The 23,061-nt window shown below is 46.8% G+C and overlaps 1 protein-coding gene across 1 annotated transcript in view; it reads left to right on the forward strand.

The window, feature by feature from the left end:
* INSC (INSC spindle orientation adaptor protein) overlaps window positions 1-23,061 on the forward strand; it is a 125,357-nt gene that overhangs the window by 28,628 nt on the left and 73,668 nt on the right. Inside the window, exon 2 of the mRNA XM_065882261.1 lies at window positions 6,852-6,952. Within this exon, the coding sequence (XP_065738333.1) occupies window positions 6,852-6,952 (101 nt within the window). The remainder of the gene's footprint in view (window positions 1-6,851; window positions 6,953-23,061) is intronic.

Consider the following 23,061-nt stretch of genomic DNA (forward strand, 5'->3'; position numbering starts at 1 on the left):
TCCTCTAAGAAGTCTGGCCTATTCCCCAGCTGCAAGTGACCACTACTTTTTCTGTATTTCCATGCCACTGGGATAGCTTTCTCTGAACTCTACCACCAGCCCAGAGGGCTCCAGCCTTCTAGAAACACTTGCAGTTCCCTAAACTTACCATGTTCAGGATTCTGTGCCTTTCACATGCCCTTCCCTCTGCCCGCACATACTTCCTTCCCACCCCTTCTCCTTCCATTATTCCCACATTCTTCTCTCAGCTTTGGGAGCATGTCCTGAGAAACCTTCCGTGACCCCTCCCACCACCTTCCATTCTCATCTACTACTGCTTGGAGGCCCAATGGACCTCCCTTAGCATCCTCTTGGTTACCTGTTGTTGTAGTTTTCATGCAGCTTTGGGACTGTCTGTTGGTATGCCTGTCTGTCTGGAGAACCTGATGAGCATGGAGCTGGGGGTGGGGAGGGAGGCTGCCCAGGGGTACCAACAGACAGGGAGGATTGCAAAAACTCAGGAGAGGCAGGTGGCTTTGTCTCATGGATGTAGGAAGCAGAGCCCTTTCCACGCAGTGTGTATGGTTGCAAAAGGCCCTCCGACCTTTGTCTCACTGAATTCTCTCAACAGTGTGGTGGAAATAGGTACCTTAGTCTCTCATTTACCAGTGCGGAAGCTGAAGTTCCTTCATCATTAATCGTTAGAGAAATGCAAATCAAAGCTACAATGAGATATCATCTCACACCAGTCAGAATGGCCATCACCAAAAAATCTAGAAACAATAAATGCTGGAGAGGGTGTGGAGAAAAGGGAACACTCTTGCACTGCTGGTGGGAATGTGAATTGATACAGCCACTATGGAGAACAGTATGGAGGTTCCTTAAAAATCTACAAATAGAACTACCATATGACCCAGCAATCCCACTACTGGGCATATACCCTGAGAAAACCATAATTCAAAAAGAGTCATGTACCAAAATGTTCATTGCAGCTCTATTTACAATAGCCAGGACATGGAAACAACCTAAGTGTCCATCATCGGATGAATGGATAAAGAAGATGTGGCACATATATACAAAAGGATATTACTCAGCCATAAAAAGAAACGAAATTGAGCTATTTGTAATGAGGTGGATGGACCTAGAGTCTGTCATACAGAGTGAAGTAAGTCGGAAAGAGAAAGACAAATACCGTATGCTAACACATATATATGGAATTTAAGAAAAAAATGTCATGAAGAACCTAGGGGTAAGACAGGAATAAAGACACAGACCTACTAGAGAATGGACTTGAGGATATGGGGAGGGGGAAGGGTAAGCTGTGACAAAGCGAGAGAGTGGCATGGACATATATATACACTACCAAACGTAAAATAGATAGCTAGTGGGAAGCAGCCGCATAAGCACAGGGAGATCAGCTCGGTGCTTTGTGACCACCTGGGGGGGGGATGGGGAGGATGGGAGGGAGACGCAAGAGGGAAGACGTGTGGGAACATATGTATATGTATAACTGATTCACTTTGTTATAAAGCAGGAACTAACACACCATTGTAAAGCAATTATACTCCAATAAAGATGTAAAAAAAAAAACTCACCTAGTCAATCAACAAGTGTTAATTGATCTGATTGTTATGTACCAGGCACTGTCAGGAAGGGGGTGGGGTGGTGGGAGTGGGGAGGAGATACAGCGGGAGAGCAGGTCAGACCTAGTGCCCACCCCTGGGATGATCCTCAAGGGAGAAAGACGTTAAGCACTAATTTCACAGTGAATTGTTTAATTATAATTGTGATAAATTCCATGGAGGAGAAATAATGAGGGGGTAGGGTATTGTATGATGAGGGACTTGACTGAATCCCTGGGTCAGTGCCTCTCCTACCCTCTCCCCCACCCCCCTTCCCCAGTTCCCATTCCTCTCTCTATTGCTGCTGCTGGAGCTTAACTGCTTTCCACAATATTTGCTGTTCTGCTCCCGTTGACAGCCCTAATGGATTCTGCAGATTAAACAATCCCAGCCCTGCCTTGAGCTGTACTCGGCTTGGCCCATTAGACAACGGCAGAAGCCACCCTTGCTCCTGGTTCTAATTGAATAATTTACTGTAAATAGCCTTCATTTCCTCCAGAGCCCAAGCTGGCTCCTTAGCCAAACGGAGGTGAGCAAGGGCTGCCTCTAATGGGATGCAGGAGCAGAAATGAGCAGTTGTCCCAGCAGGCATTGAATTAAATCAGAGACACTTAAGGTTTCAAGTCCTTCTTGAAAATGAGCCACTCCTGGTGGGGAGAGACAGCCAAGAGCCCTGCAGAACCCAGGCTGCCAACTCCAGGGTAGGATTTCCAATGAATTAGGAAGGCCCTTGGGCTGGAGGTGGAGGTGATGGAGTTTCCTCTTTCCTGCTCACTCCTGCAGGTGTCCTTTTCACCTCTCTCGTGGGCAAGGTAGCATCTCTGCCTGAGATATATTTCTCAGCTCTTCCTTCCATGAGGAAGTATACTCCCACTTTGAGGCTAGCACGTGCCAAATGCATGATATATTACATTGAATTATATTATATTATATTTATTATATTAATCTATAAGGGAGTTTTATGAGTGATCTCATTTAATGCTCATGAGGCTCCTAGGAGGCCGATATAATCAGAGAAACCACATTCATGAGGGTTGATGCTTTTCCCAAGGTCATGTACTTATCAGGTACAGAATCAGGATTTGAATCCAGATCTACCAGACTCCCAAATTCAAGTTCATTCTGCAATACCAGTGAGGACAGATGGCATGGGGCGGAGAGGTTACCTTGAATTCATTCTTGGTCTCCTGACATGCTGAGCAGCTTTGGAGGGCTTCCACTCTCTCTGCTCAGTGGGATGAGTCTGGCTTAGGGCAGTGGGAGGGGGCAGCCACCCAGCACACTTGAAACAGGTCTCTCTACAAAGCTAGTGACACTTTATTTATTTATTTATGTTTAACATCTTTATTGGAGTATAATTGCTTTACAATGGTGTGTTAGTTTCCGCTTTATAATAAAGTAAATCAGCATCAGCTCTACATATACATATATCCCCATATCTCCTCCTTCTTGCATCTCCCTCCCACCATCCCTATCCCACCCCTCTAGGTGGTCACAAAGCACCGAGCTGATCTCCCTGTGCTATGAGGCTGCTTCCCACTAGCTATCTATTTTCCATTGTGTAGTGTATATATGTCCATGCCACTCTCTGACTTCGAAAGCTGGTGACACTTTAGGCTTAAGCTGGGACTGTGGCTTCCCATCCCCTGATCCCTTTAGGACCCATAACTCTGTCCTTACGACTCACCAAAGGAACCAAACCAGTGAGCAACTGGAGAGATGCCCCCACTGTCTGTGCCCCTCTTCCTCCCACCATTTGGGTGCAGTGTTTGGATGCTTCATTTTTTGAGCACTGTTCTGTCCTCTGGCTGTGTCACTGAGGTCCGACACTTAATGTAGCTGGAGGACTCATGGTTTCGGAGGTGGGAGCAGTGGGAGGCGCTGGTGAGAGGCAAGAGGGCTCAGCTGTGTGTGAAGGGTAGGGGCTGGGTGTTGCCCCCATGGAATGGAGTCAGGCTTCCAGTTAGCAAATGTTGGACCTGTGTCACTTTTGTTGCTCTTATCACCTTCACCTGCTCCAGCACCTCATCTCCCCTCTGATCATAAAACCTGGATACCAGCCCTCTGTCACCTAATAGCTGTGTGATCTGGGGCAGTGCACGTAGTTCCCCTGAATTTCAGAGGTCTCATCTGCAACAAGGGGATGATGATAGTATTAAATGAGTTAATACTATATGAAGCATTTAGAACAGTGCCTGGCACATAGTACACACTCAAAAAATATTAGCAATTATTATTCTTTGCACTTTTATAACATCAGCCAGATTAGCTCTTGATAGTCCCTATCTCACCTTCCAGATTTTCTCTCTTACCTGTTCCCCATACCCAGTAAATACGAGCTGTGGCTCCTCTGAGAGCTAATCTGATTCACAATCCCAGCTTCAACCATGTAGGTGCCCAGTCCCACACTGAGCAAGATGGGGTTTCAGACATCCGGGAGTTTGTCCCACTGAGGGAAAGAGGCATAAATAACACAGTCTGTGCATAGGGCGGTGATACACGTGCGGCCCAGATGTCCCCAGGAGGGCTCTCCAGCCTCTGGGAACACGTGCCATCACATGACCCAAGGTTTTGTTAGCAGGCAGCCTCCACTGGCCTAACTGCTGGGAAGCTGTGGATGACGTGGAGGAATGAGGACATCTCAGCCGGATGTTTTAACAAAATCAAGATATATTAGGTTTATTGCATCCCCCTCAGCTGAGAGCCCAGCGGTTGCTAATGAAAAGGAAGAAATTGTTTGAGCGTGATTTGTTCCCTCTGGGTTCTAGCCAGCTTCTCCCTGATGGGCTCACAGGCCAGTGATTAGGAATCTGTTCTAGAATTTCGTGGTCACCAAGATGTGTTTCTGGAATCTACCTCCTGGAAAATCAGAACATTCTCCTGCATTCAGGGACCCTTTCTCAGCGTCCCTCAGATACGACTTGATCAGATCCAGGAGGTCCTCCAGTATTCTAGGGTGTGCTCACAGAATCCTAACTTGTTCACACTTTAAAGGACCTTGGAACTTCCTGTGTCCTTAAACTTTCCTTACTGTCACTTGCCTCAAACTTTTTGCTCTGCCCTCTTTCTTCTGCATGATGAAGATGGAGCTAAAATAAGATCTGCTTGCTCACTGAACTCTGATCACATCAAAGCATTCACTCTGAGATGGTGGTAGTTCCCTTTTTGGTTCTTTCATCAGACTCATTGAAAACGGAACAAATACCTCATCCTGTTGTTTCTAGCTTTTTCCTTTTGTGCCATTCTCTTCAGGCTGCTGATTCACTGGGTTCCAAAAATATACCTTCTCAATAATGAAAATAATGAAAGTAATAAAACTAATTATACTCCTGATGATAAAGAGGCCTCGTGGAGCACTGTTATTGTGCTAGGTGCTTTATATGCTGTACTTAATTTTCTGCATCTCTCCTGGCAAAGCTGACCACAGGGCTGAACACAGCACAGACTCTCAGGACATAATAATAACTATCTATTTAGCTCTCAATCTGGCCTGACACTTCTGCATTCCTGCTTTTATGTCATTGTTATAATAGCCCTGTAAAACAGATACTATTATTCTCAGTTGCAGATGAAGAATTAGGGCTCAACATAAATGTATTAAAAATTCATTCCACTCATTATTTCTGTAGACATATCTCGTGTTTGCTAAGTGCCCAGCCCTTGGAACCAAGTGGTCCCTGCCATCCAGGGTCTCACAGTCTAGTGGCGTCTGCAGAGCAGGGAACAGGCAGTGACAATGAGTCTCTGGAATGATCTAAAGCCCTAGTTTATTCTGGGCTTCTTCCTCCCTATACTTTTCAGATTCACATTTTTTGTCTTTTATTCCAAGCATCACAAGGGGTACTTTATGTCCAGCCACATCACTATTAATTAGAGTCCTCCTCCGTTCTTTTCTCGTAAGGGTCACTTTTAATCATAATGTAAGAGTTTAATTTTTCTGGGCTTGAATTGCTGCCCTCCTCAGCTGTATCCTCCCACAAGTTCACACTTGTGTTTTCTCTGAATGTCTTGAAATCTGCTGTCCTCAAGCTCAGGATATGACAAGTGACAGACAACCGTCTCTTGACTATTGCTTTACCCGGGCAAAGGTGACAGAATCTCCATTTTCCTCAAGGAGGGCTTCTTCATTGGCTTGGAGAAAGAGGTGGCAGAGAGGGAAGAATGGAGATGGGCTGGCGAGGCAGGAGACAAACAGGTGGGCAGCTGATTTTATGGAGGAAGAAGAACACTGTTGTCTTGGTCTAACCTATGAGGCACTGGCAAGCCACGTGGGTGCTCAGTGCTGGGATTGGAGGCCCTGGAACCTGGATCGCCTTTATCAGTTAGGCTGCTTTTGGGTATACTAAACCAAAATCCTCCCTTAGACAAGAACTTTATTATTTTACATACTAGGAAGCCCAGAGGTGGGCCAGACTCAGCACTGGTTGATTCAGTGGCTCAGTGATCAAGAATGCTGGTTTTTTTCCTCTGTGTGCCTGCTTTCTTCTCCAGCTGGGTCCCCTCTTGATTGCAAGATGGTCTCTAGCAGCAGTGGAGCGACGTGCTTCCTTGTTCAGGTCCAATGGGAGAGATACTACCTCATCTTGTGGCTGGCTTGCAGTTAAGGACAAAGTTAGCTTTTCCTAGAAGCAATTCTGTCATGGCTCATTGGCTTTAACTGAGTCACATGCCTACTCCTAAACCAGTTCCTGGCAGTTTGCGTGAAATTACATCATCTAAAGTGGAATGGATTTGGGGACGCAACCACCATGCCTATTACAGGGTCACATTTCTCAGGCATAAGCAAAGTGAAGAACCTAGTACTGTCACAGTATATATTGATAGTTAGGGAATTAGCATAGAGAGTTGCCAGATGTAGCTAATAATACAGGATGCCCAGGAAAATGTGAATTTCAGGTAAACCCTAAACTTTTCAAGTATAAGTATGTCCTATGCAATATTTGCTAGTCTATGTGTCCCAATATTTGGTGCAAAGCAAAATGGGTTAGGTACGTTTTGGGCCATGAGACATAAGAAAAGATTCTAGGGGTTCATAGTGGGCTAGGGGCTGAGAATCAAGATCAGACCTGAGTACTGCATTGCTTGTGTGAGGATAGTGGAGTATAAACTGGTTGAAACAGCAGAGGAGGGCCAGGGGGCCTTCCCTCCACACCTGAGATGAATCCCTGTGGCCGGGATTTGGGAGAGAAAATGATTGCGCCTCCTCACACGGGCGGCCCGCGTTGACCCCATCCTGCCTCCTCTTTCCAGGGCCCCGACCGCTGTGGGCAGGCTTTGCTGCAGATTGGCGTCAACATGATGGCGCTGCCTGGAGGCCGCCACCTGGACTCCATCCCCCTGCCGGGTCAGCGGTAAGTCCCACTGCTGTGTCTCAGGGCCAGGCCTGCCCCACCTGGACTCTGGCTGAGGCCTGGCCCCAGGATCCTGAGGTTTGCAGGTGGCCCCTTCTGTCTGTGCACTGTGCTGGGGAGGAGGCTTAGGACAAGGTATCGGGGATGCCACAGTCACTCAGCAAATACAAATGGAACTGGGCCCTGGGGCACAGAGGAGTCAGCCACATCCTGCCCCAAGGAGCTAGTTTAAGATCCAGGCAGACAATGAAGAAAAGAGTCAAGTGGAGTGCGCTGCTAAGATAGGGGACCCCAGAGGCAGCTGTGGATCCCGCCAGGGCCAGGAGGCTGGAGCCACTGGGGGAAGTGGCCTCTCTGAGCCTCTTGGAAGAGGTCAGCCTACCATTAGGTGGCTTTCTCTCAGAGCACCAGGGAGAGGAGGGGGCACAGAGCTCATCCTTGGGAAGCACTTGTTGCCCTGAGCGGCAGTGTGGGGAGGGTGGGGGAGGAGTACACTGAGCAGCAGGTGAGGCCCGGATGATGAGCTGGGAAGGAAAGACCTGAGGCTCTAGAGCTGCCTTCACACAGGTGAAAGGGATGGGGAAGCAGGTGTAGATCTGACATGACTGGTCCTGGAGGCCTGAGACAGAAGCCAAGGTGGAGGCACCAGGGCAGCAAATCTGTGATGACCAACTGTCCCGGTTTGCCTGGGACTGTCCTGATTTTGGCTCTGAGATTCCTGTGTGCCTGGAAACTCCTCGGTCCTGGGCAAACTGGGATGGTTGGTCACTCTAATGCAGGTTTGATCTATGGAGGAACTTTGCAGTTTGAGTGCTTAAGGCTCAAACTTAGCCCTTCATTCCTTGCTCAGACATTTTGACGGGGATGTTTTGAGGCAGCAGAATCCAAGTAGCACTTGCAAGGCCGTTAAATCGTTGTTCTGTTCTGTAGTATTTTGCTTTAAATATATTATGGTACCACTACCATCTAATCTCTACTAACCCCTCACCTGAATTGCAGGGGTTTTCAACTTATTTACATCATGCATTTCTATATCGTTTGTTTGATTTCTGAGTACTATTTTATAATCAGAAAAGAGTGGAACCGTTCTAGATGAAGAGGAATCTTAGTCTTTCCATCACCTGTCCTGCCCAGGTAGTAGGTTGGAGACTGTGTATCCAGATGGGCGGCAGCAGCTGTGGCAATAGGACTTTGGGACACCTCCACAGAACTCATGGGTGTTAGGATGGTCAGACCAGAGGCTGTGCTGGGGGGTGGGGAAGCTGTCATCACAGGGCTGTTTAGGACAGTGGTTAGGAGTTGGGACCCACTCCACCCAAACTTGATTCTTGGTTCTGCTACTTATTAGCTGTGACCTCGGGCTTCAGTTTATTGATCTATGAAATCGAGATATTTATACTTACCTTATCGGGTTGTGATGAGACTTTATAAAGATGTATAAAGATATATAAATCACCTGCCTGAAACATAGAAACTGCTCAATCAACGTTAACTTCTTCTTTAAATAAAGAGTAAGTACTGCTCAATCAACGTTAACATCTTTAAATAAAGAGTATGTCCCCGGACTAGAGAATACGGGGCCAAGGTAGATCACATCCTGGCACTCTTTCAGCCCCTGGGAACCACTGATCTCTCTCTTCCAAGCTCCTCAGAATTTTTAAAGATAAAAGGAAGTTAAATTACATAAAAATGATTTAGGAATCAGATCACTATTCTTTTTGAGTCAGTCAGGACAGGTTTTCTAACTTATATTGTACAGTAAATACCTTGGGAGGAAAACACCAGACTAATATGGTTCCACAAACACTGCAACCTGCAAAAATGTTTGTTTAGAATGTCTTCAACCTTACAGTTCTGTTAGAGCAGGGCAGGCTGCAGAGAGAAGGTGGTATTTCCTTTCATATAGTCATAGCTTGGCATTGCCAGGGCAGACCTCCCCAGGATATTGGGGGAATAGAATCCTATTAATCCCCTCACCCTATTAATCGTCTGTGTTCTAGAGGCATGTGCATGAGCTACATTCACAGCGGAGGCTCATGTGTATTTACAGGACGTCAGAGGGGTCCATTTGTCTGATCTGATGCCACATTATGGGCAGACAATAGCAGCCACCTCTACTTTCCTTTTGCTCCAAGCTGTAGAGGCCTCTCTCGTGGGGAATAGCACCGTGGTTATTGTCTCCAGATAAATAATTAATGCTGGATAATTGACTTCTTTTTGTTGTGTTCCAGTGAGGCTGAATTTCACTCTGGAGTGCCATTGTTCACCTCAATGTACAAAATAAATAAATATGGTCAAGTTGTGTGGGATCATCTCACAGCCTGGGTGAATCATGTGCGTTAGGCCTTTGGTATTTGAGATCCTTACAGGTAAATAGCATCAAATAGAGCTTTTCTAGGTGCAGGCTCCTGGAAGAGAACAGAGGGCAGGGAGCAACTGAGTCTGAGGCCAGGGGTTGGGATCCTGAGCTGAACTGGTGTGGGCGACAGGAGGGTGTGTGATAGTTCTCTCCACACTGACTGTATCTGAATCTCCTGGGAGGTCTTCGTATTTAAAAATAATAAAACAGACAAGCCAAAGAACAAAACCCTACTCTTGGAAACTGTAATGCGGGAACTCTAAGTGGTTGAAAGCATATAGGCCTTGGAATCAGACTTGGGCTCAAATCCCAGCTCCGCTTCCTATCAGCCGTGTGACTTTGGCTGCCGCCTAACCTATCCGAGCACCAGCTTTATTGCCTGTAACAGGGTGTCAGTCGTAAGTGCTTTTAAAGGTCGTGTAAGTGCTGGGGTCCAGGAAGGAAGGTCTCTCTAGGCCTCAGGGTGCCAACCCACACGTCACCAGGCCATCCCTGTAACACTAACACACCCCTCCTCCCTCCCTCCCTCCGCAGTGGAAACCCTCGCAAGCTCAGGTTCAAATACTTCCCTGGAGGTTCAGGGACTTATTGGTGGGATTGCAGGGGACAGGGCCTCAGCACTCTGGGTAGCAGGAGACTGTGGCTGCTGTGTCTCTAGCTGATCTTTGCTTTCTTCTTGCGTCTCTGGGCTCCCATCTTTGTGTCTGGTACAGTGATTCCCTCCATTGGCTCTGGGCTGGGTGGTAGTGGTGCTGGGACCCAGACATGGTGGTCCGGGTGTTGCCACCTGTCTGCCTGCTCCCAGGGTTGTGCTTCCTACCATCGCAGCGTAGCCCTCATCTTCTGCAGGGATCCTGATGGCCCAGTCCTTTGATTTGACCCTCTCTATGGAGAGGTTCCTACAGGGTGGGTTGGAGGCCAGTCTGAGGGATGCACACAGGGCCACATCCAGACATGTCCTCCCTCCCTCCCTCCCTCCCTCCCTTCCTTCCTTCCTTCCTTCCTTCCTTCCTTCCTTCCTTCCTTCTCTCCTTTCTTCCACTACTTCTCTTACCCACAGATCAAGCTGAGACACTGACATTTTCTCTCTGGTTTCCTCCCAGTGAGGGTGGGAATACTGATGAAAGGACTGGGCTTCACTAACCCCATAACAAAGTTGGCTCACTGTTTTCCAGCATTTGCTAAAAGCTGGATGCTTTTACACATAACAACTCAGTCCTCATGATAGCCCTCGTGTATACTTATTATTATCTCTATTTTGCTAATGAGGGAGCCATAGTTTAGGTCCACTGGGAAGCAGCCATTGAGATGGAGTTGAGATTTCAAGATGGTTATTAGGGAGTGCCTTTGGAATCAACACCTGTGGAAGGGAGAGGAAGGAAGCAGGCCTGGGCAGGGGGAGCTGGGGAGCTGTGATGCCTGCTTGATGACGACTCAGCTGACCTCACAGGGACCTTTGGGATCAGAGTTGTTCATTGGCCAGAGTGGCCAGAACCTTCATATCCCACCTTGATCTGTCGTTGGAGTGTGTGGGCAGGCATGAACTCAGGTGAGGTGCCTCTGAGGCAGTATCTGGGGGGTCCGCCAGCTGGGGACAACAAGTCCTCCCCTGAGGGGGAATCTGAGAGGCACATACAACGTCCATCCCATGAGGAAATGAGGCTTGAGGAGTTAAGTCACCTACTTGTCCAGGACAGGCTGACAAGGACCAGAGCAGAGATACATGTTCCCAGATGGTACTTGAACATGATTGCCGGCCAGCATTCTATCCTGGCTGTCTTTTCCACGATGTTCTTGAGGGCATTGCACAAGCAAATCATTCACTCATTCAAGTAGCCGTTTATTTACTAGCCTTCCACATAATTTCTCAAAATATGTATCGAGTGCAGATCAGGTGCTTTGTATGGGGCTTGTGTGCTTAAGGACATGATTGTGACCAGATACGGCGTGGTCCCTTCCCTTGTGCAACTCACTGATTTATCTCTTGACTTGATCAGGCCTGGTTTTGTAGCAAGTATACAACCTGGGGCTTTTATTTGGGGTGTCTCACTGTGAGGGAATCGCTTTCTCACAATGTTTCTGTTCAGCCTGGAATCTGAAACGAGCCAGGGCTGGATGCAGCTGCAACTAGTGGCAGGCGGCCTCCTGGGTTGCCGCTGGCCTGCTGGCGAGGACCCGCCCAGCTTCCCTGAGCCAGTGGGGCCATTGCAGCCCAGCCTGTCTCCAAGTAGATAATGGCTTGCATGTGTACACCCTTGGTCTGTGGCTGGTTTTCTGCTGCTGGGCTGCTTTCTGCGCCTGCGGTGAAATGTGCAGACTGTAATGTCAATGGGATAATTGGATATTTGTCTGTTGTTTAAACCAAAAGGAAGGCTAATCAAAGCTAGAATCATATTCCCTTCCTTCTCCCATCTCCCAAGAGAAATCCACAGAAACACAGGGCGTGACCTTGTAAAGGCAGAGGGACGATGATTCAGTAGATATTTTTAAGAGGAGAGGTTGGATTTAAATTCCCTTATGGTGCCGGGAACTGGGATCATAGAGGTATTCAATGTTGTTGCTGGAAGTTTCCTCAGAGCTCCCTGCATTATAAGATAGGGAAATTGAGGCCCAGAGAGGGAAATGGAGCTGCCATAATACTCTTCAGTCCCCCCCACCCCCGCCCTTTGGGGAGTCCTGCCTTTCCTGGGCTCTGTTTCTTAAGTTTATTCTCCCTCCTAGCCTCCAGTAAATTCTGGCAGCTCTGTGTCCTAGCCCCAGTGGAATCGTCTCATTAGCAATGATCTGTAATAGATATCAATTTCATTCATTCACTCATTCATTTGAATGAAATTTACTTGAGGCTAAGAACTTACTCTGGGCCAGGCCTTGAGTAGTACTATAATGAGTTATGTAAATGTCATCCTTCCTACTCAGTAATAAATGTCCTGAGGGCCAAAGTCATTTCTGATTCATATTTTGGTTAAATATGAATTTAACCTTTGGTTAAAATGCACACAGAATAAACTCAAAAACTGGTTGTTGAATGAATAAATGTTTAATAAATGTTTGAAAAATGACTAACAGCTGAGGAGTTTCAGGTGACTGTGAGAAATTTAATTCCATAGCTTGGATTTTGTTCCTTTCTCCAAGACACTCCCCTGTCTGTCTCCAGCAAGCTATCTTCATTCTTTATGGTGGAAAAGTGCTGCTTGGAGGGAAAGGATAAGCTAGAGTTTTACCTTGATTAATTTAAATACTGTTTCTGAATGGAAGTCAAAGATTTAACTGGTTGAAGGAGTCAGACAGTTGGAGAGACATTTTTTTCTTCTAAAGAATAGCGATTTAGGGCTTCCCTGGTGGCGCAGTGGTTGAGAGTCCGCCTGCCGATGTAGGGGACACGGGTTCATGCCCCGGTCCGGGAAGATCCCACACGCCGCGGAGCGGCTGGGCCCGTGAGCCATGGCCGCTGAGTCTGTGCGTCCAGAGCCTGTGCTCTGCAACGGGAGAGGCCACAGCAGTGAGAGGCCCGCGTACCGCAAAAAAAAAAAAGAATAACGATTCAGAAATATTTTTAATCTTTGGTTTTAATTCATTGGAAAAAAATGTCACTGCAATTTCATCATTAAATGTCTTACAGGAGAGCACACTGTAGTGGGAGCAGCAACCAGGGACCGGAGGCTGGCCTTCCTTCCATCCTGTCTTCCTTCCTCTCTTCCTTCCTTCCCAGCCCTGGCTCTATGCTAACCTGCTGTGTGTTCTCAGACAATCCTTTTCCCTTTCTGAACCTCAGTTTCTTAATCTGAGAATGAGGAGGTAGGCAAAAGTTTCCCCAGGGACCCTTTTAGCTCTAACTTCTAGAAGTCTGTGAGTGAGTATTGGATAGTCTTCCCTTTTCTGGACAAAAGTAGCCCACTTTAGTGCCTCAGGGCTATGAAAGAATCTCATTGACCAAAACAAACAGGGTCTTATTTCTTCCAAACTCATGAAGAGGTTTAGTGTTGGCCTTGTAGCTGGGATGGAAACCGTAAGACATTTTAGTTTGGGAGCCCCTTCCAGCATTTGAGGGTGTGCCCTGTTCAGGTTTTATGGAAGCCCCGTGGTACAGCCTGGAGAAGTGCTCTTCTCCAGGGGAGGGGATAGTGCACCCTGCTTTGCTAGGTTATAATATAGATAAATCCATGAAACCTAGCACTCCAACATGCTTCTTGATTTGAAGTTCTTATTTTTTGACTGAATTCATTCCACCCCTCTGACTACTCTTAGCAACTTGCCATCTTCCCAACATGTGGTTCCTCGCCTCCACTGTTTTGCACATATTGTTTCTTCTGTCTGAAATCCTACCATCTTCCAACTCTGCTTCTTCTCCTGGTGAACTTGAAGGCGTCCTTCCAAGCCCCGGCGTGGGAAGCTTTCTCAGATACCCTAGTTTGAGATGAACATCCTTTCTGTGCTCTCAAAATTCTTTCTCCTTACTTCAAAATGCCATAGGGAACATACTGAACCATAACTGCTTATTTACAATCATTCATTTATTCATTCAGTAAATGTTTATTGAGTGCCTATGATGTGCCAGGTGCTGTGCTAGGTGGAGAGATTATGTCCCACTGTAATAGAAGGTCCTGCCCTCTTGGAGATCATATTCTTACCATCTCTCCTTTATAATCCCAACACCTAGCCCAATACCTTGGCCCACTGGGGTACTCGGTAAAGTATGGAGGCCATTACCAAGTGTTCTTGGCATAGAAATGTATTCTTACAGAAGGCTCTCCACTTCACACAGCAGGTGGAATAGAGTAAGGCAGAGAAATCCAAATTCCAGATTTTGAAGGAATAATTAAAGTTTCATTCTGAGTGAAAAGAAGTTAAAGTGAACCAACAAGAATGTAGGCAGAGATTTCCATAAACTAATGACTCCCAATGTTTTGGGGAACTCTGGATGCCAGGCCAGCAGGCTTATCTGGCAATGAGGAACAGGTATCAGCAACTGGGGACCAGGACATGTGTCTGCTGAACTGGGAAGAATTGTTCCCTTTGGCATCTGAAGGGTCAGACACAGTTACCTTCCCCCAGTGATGGGCTTTGAAGAATGAGGAGGGCAATCGAAGTGGCAAGAGCTGAGGCAGGGACAGTGAAGGGGGTGGGGAGACCCTTCGCAGCCAGAGTCCTGAGAGGGTCCCTCCCCACTCTGCACGGTCTCCCTGGCTTCCCGTTCTGGCAGTACTTCTGGTGCAAACTCGTCAGAGATCTGTGATGATGGGGCCAGTGGGCCAGTAGTTCTGTCCTGAATTTAAATAACACACACCCTGTTCTCTCCCCCAAAGAAATAAGGCAAGAGTTTGAAAATTGACTAGACATGCTGTAGTCTTTAAATGATCACCATCTTTAAAGAGGCATTGATAATCACATAAGGGAAGTCCAGCATAGGAGAAAGAGCCCCAGCTGTGGATTTGAGGGTATGAGTATCAGCTAAATTGCTGAAGACCATTAAAGAACGTGGCATTTAGGTAAGACCAAGGTTCTGGTCTCAGACTGCATAGATTCTTGTTTTCACTTATCTACCACGAGACCTTGGCCAGGTCACTTCACCTCCCAAATCTCAGTTATGTGACCCTCATGGGATTGTTTTGAGGGTTAAGTAAGCATTAAGATTGGTTCTAGCATTTAGCACAGTGTCCAGAAAGTAATAAGCACTCAATCAATTTTAACTTTATTATGACTATTAACAATGAGGTCTTAGACAAGTTAAGTAATGCCTCTAAGCCTCAGTTTCTACATCTATAAAATGGGTTGGTAATCGCCAACCATCAAACCACTGTGAGGGCTGAAGGAGAGAGTTCTTGGTGCCCAGAGGTGCTCTATTGTTTGTAGATGTGGGTACACACTGCTTGCTGTGTGGGTAGTTAATTCCTTCTGATTTTAGACATATTTTAGGGAGCCCATTTTTTCCATACTGTAATGCCTTAGTATAAGACTATGCTCCTCCCTTCCCCCACCCCAACTCCACCCTGGATAATTCCAGCTTAAAATAATTTATCCAACCAGTATCCTGGTACGTGAAGATGATTGTGGTTACATCTGGCTTTGTGTTGGGAATCTGCCAGCTCCAGAAAACCCAGATTTGGGGGCTTATTCACCTCCTTCCAGATGTCCAGGAAAGCCACCATCAGGGAGCAAGGAGCAGGGTGACTTGGGGAGTAGACATCTACTTCTCTCAGGGGCTCTTCCAGATACTGGACAGGGCTCCTGTGAGCCCCATTCACTGTTTGGGATGCCCTCCCTGCCCCACAGGCAAGGGGGCATCTTCCCAGCATCAGGCTCAGATTCCAGCTCACTGTGGAAACGGAGGAAATCCAACCCTGGTCCTGGCCCCTGGCCCCTCCAGCTCCTTGGCTGGAGACCCTACAGTCTCCTCACTGTGGTGGTTTCCACCATGAAGGGTGTGTGACTCATTGCCAGTCCATCTGCTTTGACCTCAGTTTTCAATTCCTTCCTTTGTATGAGAAATCAGATCATCTGTACTTGCAATGGAAAGATTTCGTGTATAGTGAGATGGCAGCTCCAAGTTCACGGCTGAGGATGGTTGAACCACTGGGAGTTGCGAGGTGAAGGGACAGCAGGCAGAGCCTGCTGCACAGCAAGGACTGCCCTGTTTAAGCAGCTTTTTTATGTTGGGGTCAACCAGCAAATGCAGTAGGAAAGGTGGAGCCCTGAGAACCAGAGAGCTAATGACAGAGAATCTGATGAGCTATGCAATTATGGGATGCTCTGCACTAACGCAGTCCAAACCGTAAGGAGCCACAGTCCCCGGGCTCCAAAATTGAGAAGAACATCTCATTATGTGGCGGCACAGTGACGGCGGCTGGGAGTGGACCGGCTGTGGCAGGGCTGTGCCGGCTTCACCAGGCCTGCTCTCCTCTCTGGGAAGGTGTGGGGCCTCTTTGAGGGGCCCCTCTGTAGGGCCTAGACCCCACTTCTGTCGTGGCCTCGTGTATCCCACTTGTCGTCGTGCAACACCATGAAACCAAGCAAAATGAAAACTAACTCCTACCTGGATGGGTTTCCTATCTCAGTCAGGGCAGCACCAGTCACACAGACCAGAGGCTGAGGAGGCAGACCTGCCCCTTTCCCTCCTTCACCCTCGTATCTTCTCATCTCCCTCCCAGACCATTCACTTCTTCCTTTCCCAGGTCACTGCCTTCGTTCAGCCTTCTGTCCTCTCTCTGCTGTATAACCATCATTCCCTGACAGGTCACCCTCCTGTATGGTATTTAACTCACTCCAGTCCATTTTCTACTGAGTCTCAGCACAGGTGTGTCACTGCCCTGCTCTAAAATGTTTTGAGTGTCTCTAAATTGCCTTCAGGATTAAATCCAAATCCCTAATCATGGTATCCAAGGTCTTTGATCAACTGGTCCCTGTCTCTCTCCTTAGGCCCCTTCCTGGCCACCCCTCATAGGCCCCTGATGCTTGATTCCAGTGAAACTTCTGGTCGTATTACTATTTTTATGTCTCTAGGCAGTTTTGCATTTATGTGGAAGTCCTTCTGTCCTTGTCGTCCTGGCCAACTCCTCTCCTCTAAGAAGCAGGGCAAATGTCATTTCCTTTGTGTACATATTCCCAGGCGAAGTCAGGCCCTCTGTCTCCGGTGATCCCAGACTCTCCTGCTCACAGCTTCTTGCTGGCAGTGTGGTGTTTAGTTGATACGAGGAGAGGCTCTGGGCTCTAGAGCATGGGTCTGAGTGATGGCTCCACCACTTACCCACCATGTGACCTCTCCCAACAGAAGTCTTCTTGTCTGTAAATGGGGACAATAACAGTCTTCTCTCCCAGGGCTGTGGGGAGGATTAAGGAGTAATATATTGAGAGGGCTTAGAACACTGCCTGGATCATTGCTGGAACTCAACACATCAGCTACTGTTATAACTGTGACCAGATTGGATTCTTGGTGCTTTCTTGCCTGTTCGGGGTCTTGCCTGAGCTGTGTGAGCACTGGGATTTTCTCCTGTTCAGGTTTTTCCTCAGCTTCTAGAACAGGCTGGCGCTGAGAATGCACACAGAAAACACCAGGACAGCAGGATGCATGTACTTGGCTGCAGGACCTGGTGGGACAGGCAGCTGCTTCTGGCTTCTGCATCTGGGGCTCTTTTGAAGCCAAATCCTAAGGATGCCTGGGGTCCGCCCACAACTGGGGATAGAGGACTCTTGGTCAGAGGCTGAGGCTGGGGATAGAGCGAGAGTGTGGTAGAGGAAGGGGGTCCAAGTGCTGGGGGCTGGAGGCTGATGGAGTCTATGGCAACGGTGTAGACCTGCTCTTGGAAACCCTCTAGTGGTTACTTCTGGACTCTCACCTGCCTTTTCCAGAATCCCGCAGAGGTACCAGGATGGCAGCTGACAGGTAGGATATGTGAATTCTCCTAAATGTTCCACTTTGGCAAATGAAAATACTCTCCTTGAAGTAAAGAGGAAAGACAAAGCTAAACCCTCTTTAGTCTACACATCAGGTCCTGTGTTACAGCCGTGAAACTTGAAGACAAGCAACGACTCAGCTCAGGCATGTGAGCTGACAGTATTAAACATGCCATCTGGACAGAGCACGGCCTTTCATAATGCAGTTTAGAGTGGCATTTAAGGACATGGGGTTTAGAGTCTAATGGGCTGGGTTCCGAGCCAAACTTTGCCACTTACAAGCTGGGTGATATCAGAGAGTTCATGTAAGCCTCTCTAAGCTTCAGTTTCCTCATTTGTAAAGATAAGATGATGATAGTGCCCTGCTCTCAGGGTCACTGTGAGAACTGCATGAAGCCATCTCCTTGATAGTTGGCACAGGGCTCAGCCTCAATAAATGTTAGCAGTAATGATTATGGAGCTTATCACAATAACCCGATGAGACGGTACGGCGGTACAGGTCATTGTTATTCCCGTTTGATAGATTTTTAAACTTAATTCAGTTCCATAAATAGACACTGAGCATTTTCACTGTATCGGGCCCAGTGCAAGGGGAAGGATGCAGGGTAGGCCTGGTAGAGAGAAGCCCTGCCGTGCTTATGGTCTAGCAGATAAACAGGTAGTTAAATAATTGAGACCTGTGTCATGATGGGGGAAAGACAGGGTGCTCCAGACACATGGGACACATGGGACGTAAGCTCATCTAGGAGTCAGAGACACCTACTTCAGGAGAGACATTTAGTCCGAGATTCCAAGGATACGTAGGCATCAGCAAGGTGAAGAGGAGATGGGGAGAGAGGGATCAGCGTGTGCAAAGGCTGGGAGGCTGGAAGTCTCAGCAGAGGTACTTGAAAGAACTTGGTGAGGCTGAGACAATGGTTTGGGAATGAGGAGGTCAGGGAACTGAGGCTCAGAGAGGGCAAGCGTCACATGCAAGGGCACACAGCTATTAAGAGGTGAAAGTGGGATGAGGCCAGAGTGATGGATCCTCATCAGGTGTTCTTACTGTGAGTAACATCATGCCAGCTCTCATACGTATACTGACAATGCACGTACACACATGTATCCTTTTTAGAGTTTCAAAAGTAAGTTTTTCCTGAGTTAAGGGAAGGCCAGGGAGTACTAATAGTGTCTTCAAAATGCCAGAGTTTGATAAAGTTAACAAGACGGGTTGCTCCTGAGTCATCAAAGAGGAGGCAGCTGTGAAATGTGCACATGAAATTGGCTTCCTGGTCTGGAAACAGTCACCTAGAGCCAAATTCATGTTCCCTGTCCTGAAACAGAAACGACAGCACACTCATGGGTGCTGGACAGTCTGGGGAGGTAGTAAAGGCACAGACCCTGGAGGCAGGCTGACCTGGATTGAGATCTAGACCCAGTCATTGATGACCTGCCGGAAGCTTTCTGAGCCTCACTTTTTCCTGTAAGACGGGGGATAATAAATAGCATTCTGTAACTGCAAGACAGATACTGTATGGGCAAGCACTTGATATGTGTCTGGCATGCAGAAGGTACTCAAAAAATATTTCCTTTATAGCATGCTTGGAACTATGCTAGGTTTTTAAAATATTGATTTGTTAGAGTCTCCAAATCTCTTCCCTACCCTCAAGTCCTTCTGTAGATTGCTGGAAGCCAAAACCTGGAGAAATGGACAGGACAAAGTGACTATGATGCCAGTATCCATATCCCCTTCACAAATTACTCCCAGGTATTAGCTTCGAGGTGTATTAGTGGGCCAGCACTCCTGGGAATATCTGAAAAGCAGGATCAACTCTCTTACCGTGTTATACAGGACAGTTCAATTAACCGAAAATGTTATGGAACACATATGTCAAAAGGGCTAGGATGAATAACGAAAATGGGGATTTCTGGGGAGTGATCTGAAAACTCTTTCCAGTGCTGCAGCTTGGAGCAGAGGGTCACTGCAGGGAACACGGAGAGACGGAGGCCATCCCCAGCACAATAGGTGATGCAGAAAACATCGTGCAGATTCATCGAAGGAGAGATTACTTCCTTCCTGGTTCTGGCATTGCATGCATGGGTCAGCCACAAGTTAGGAGCAAGGCTGCTGTGAGCTGTCCAACACCATATGCTGGGGAAGGCTCTACCCTTAAAATGTGAGCTAGGAGTGGTTAGGGACAGAGATGGAGAATTGTCTGCCCCTTTCACAAAAGCCTCAACACAAAGAAGGCCTGTAATGCAGCTCAGCGTGGCTCAGAAGCAGGGCAATGAAAACACTGGAAGATTTGAACGTGATCAGAGAAGCATTTTCTTTGGTCTCAGCTGGCTGGGTTTCACCAGTTCACCAGTGCCTTAGTGAAGAGAGATGGGAAGTTAATTTCCTAACCATACTGTAAATTATTTACAGCTTGTTGCATAAATAATTATGCTTACATTAACTGTTCAATAAACAGTTTATAGTTCACCCCATAGCAGAGGTTAAGTCATTCTAAATTCATCTATGTGTGGTTTTTATAAAGCCCTTAGTGAGAGAGCCTTCCAGGTTGGGTTGTAGAATGGCGTAGGGGCCAGGTGGACCCAGCTGATGACAAGGTTCCTCAGATGTCCTCGGGAGGAATCCTGCTGTTTACTCAGAGTGAAACCCCAGAGGGCCTGCAGTGGCTTTCAGGGCCCTCTAGGATCTAGCCTGAGTCCCTTCTCACTCCTACTGATCTTTCCCTTGCTCCACTCCATTCTGGCCGCGCTTACCTCTGTACTGTTTCTCCAGTGCCCAGGCTTACTCCCACAGAAGGCCTTTGCCCCATCTTTTCCCTCTGCCCCGAAAGCTCAGTACCCGTACATCAGCATGGTTGGTTTTCTCTGAAGCATTCCCTCTCAGCTTACCTTCTCAATGAGTCCTACCCTGACCCATTATTTGAAGTGGCTCTTCCCTCCCTGCCTCTCACATGAACAGTCTTGTCCCCACTTATTCTAACTCTTCTTTTGAATGGAAATTATCTGGTTTTAACATACTAGGCACTGTTAAATCTATTATGTTTATTACTATTGTCTGTTTTCCCTGCTGTAATGTACCTTTCATGGGGCAGGGCTGTTTGTTGGCTTTGTTCACTCTGTATCCCAAGCAGCTGGAACAGTTCCTGGCACAAAGTAGGCACTAAGGAAATACTGACTGAATGAATATTCAGGGTGGAATGTGTGAGGGTATGTGGGTCACGCACTCTGCGTGCAGTCTGGGAGGGCCTGGAAGTTTGGGGAATGAAGTTCGATGGCAGGGCAGTCCAGTGAGAGGGATGGGCCTTCTTCAAAAGAAGAGACAGTCGTCCCATCAGACTCAACAAGTCTCAAGCTGAACCCACCTTCCTGTTTTCTGAACTGGTTTCTCCTGTCCATTCATCTGCTTGAGTCAAAAATTTGGGTCACATCTTTGACTAGTCCCTGTTGTTCATCTTCCATCTGAATTGGTATTCAAGTCCTATCGATTTTATCTTAATTATTCTTGAGTGATTGTCTTCCAACACCACTGCTGCCACAGAAATCAGGACTCCTCATCTTATTCTTGAACGTCATTTGGCTAAATATAATATCCTTGGTTTCTTTTCATATAGAATATTTTAAATATGTTACTGTACTTTTTTTCTGGTATAAAGGATTGCTCTAAGAAAGTTATCAGAGCATAATTTCCTGTCCCTTATAAATAACGTGCACTTTTTTTTTTTTTTTTTTGCGGTACGTGGGCCTCCCACCGCCGTGGCCTCTCCTGTTGCGGAGCACAGGCTCCGGACTCGCAGGCTCAGCGGCCACGGCTCACGGGCCCAGCCGCCCCCCGGCACGCGGGACCCTCCCGGACCGGGGCACGAACTCGCGCCCCCTGCACCGGCAGGCGGACTCCCAACCACTGCACCACCAGGGAAGCCCTCTGTTTTTCTTTTAAAAGTCCAATAATCTTACTAGAATACACCTTGTATGCTTGTTTCCATATAGGTAGTATACTCGGTATATATCATTTTTCTTAAAAATTTAAGCTCAATTGATAATGGTTATTGAAATATTGAAACAGTAATTTATAGTTTCCTTCTGTTTTTGAGTACATTCTCTTGGCATTTTCTCATCGTAGCAATATTATTCTGCTCTTTATTCTCTTTCTAAAATAACTATGCATGGGATGATACTTTAATAAATTTTTATTGCTCATTTGTACGTGAAATTAGTTTTCATAAACTTTTAGAGGGAAGTAGGGTTCAGGAAGTCTGTTCTAACTTCATAGAGCTCCATCTTCTTTTGTTTTTGTGTAGGGTTCAAAAATATAGTGATCTGCTTTCTAAGGTTCCTAGCTCTGTTCTGCCCCTCATATTGGTCTGAACTCTCTTCCTTCTGTCTCTATTATCTCTGTCCTTCTCAATTTCGATTTTACTCCCAAAAGTTTCTTCTTAATGTGGTGCTTTGTTGTAGAAGAGATTCCTGTTGGGTCAGTTTTGAGAGTTCAGAGTATGTGCTTTGCACCCACCTCATTGGAGAGGCAAACCCCTTCTAATTTCAGTTATTATTCTCAAATCGTCACACTGTGCTTTCTAGTAAATACCCAGTGGTTACATTGGGGTTCTCCTTTCCCATGTTCTCCAGATGCCACCTTATTCTTTCCTTCTTCTTCCTCTCATACAGATGATACCGAGCAGTCTTGTAGCTGCAGGTGGTTTGCCCCCCCACCCCCCGCTTGTATTTTGAGGTTTGTAGGAATGCTTTACCATCTAGCTTTGCTGTAAACATTATCCATGGGCTTTTGGCCTTGTTATCTAGTTGCTCTGTCAGTTTTTATATGGGGAATTGGAGTGATTGATAAACTATGCTACCACTACTGTCATCTTTCCAGAATTCTTCCTTATTTCTCTCACGTTTAAGTAACTAAGTTCTGATGTTACCAGCTGCTTTCATTCAAATCACTCCAGAAATAACTAACACATACAATATTGTCTATCAGGCATTATTCTAAGCAAATATTTACATACGTTTGTATACATATGTATGTGTGTGAATATATATATTCATATATTCACTTCATTTAATAATCACAAAAAGCCTAGGAGTTAGGTACTATTATCATTCCCTTTTGCCATTGAGGAAGAGGAAACTGAAATACAAAGAGGCTTTCCCAAAGTTGTAGTTAGCAAGTGGCAGACTAGGCTTTAATCCAGGCAATCTAGCTCCAGAGTTCATGCCCTGAGGGGAGCACTGGTACCCAACAGAAAACACATGATGCCCAGAAGACCCAGTGTCCTGCCTGGCTCTGATGCCCGCACAGTGGTACCTAGAAGATACAGCAGTAAGAGAAGAAGCAGCGACTATGACAGTCAGAGATGTCCAGTAG

This window comes from Phocoena phocoena, chromosome 8, assembly GCF_963924675.1.
Source record: "Phocoena phocoena chromosome 8, mPhoPho1.1, whole genome shotgun sequence".
In the NCBI taxonomy this organism is placed as follows: domain Eukaryota; kingdom Metazoa; phylum Chordata; class Mammalia; order Artiodactyla; family Phocoenidae; genus Phocoena; species Phocoena phocoena.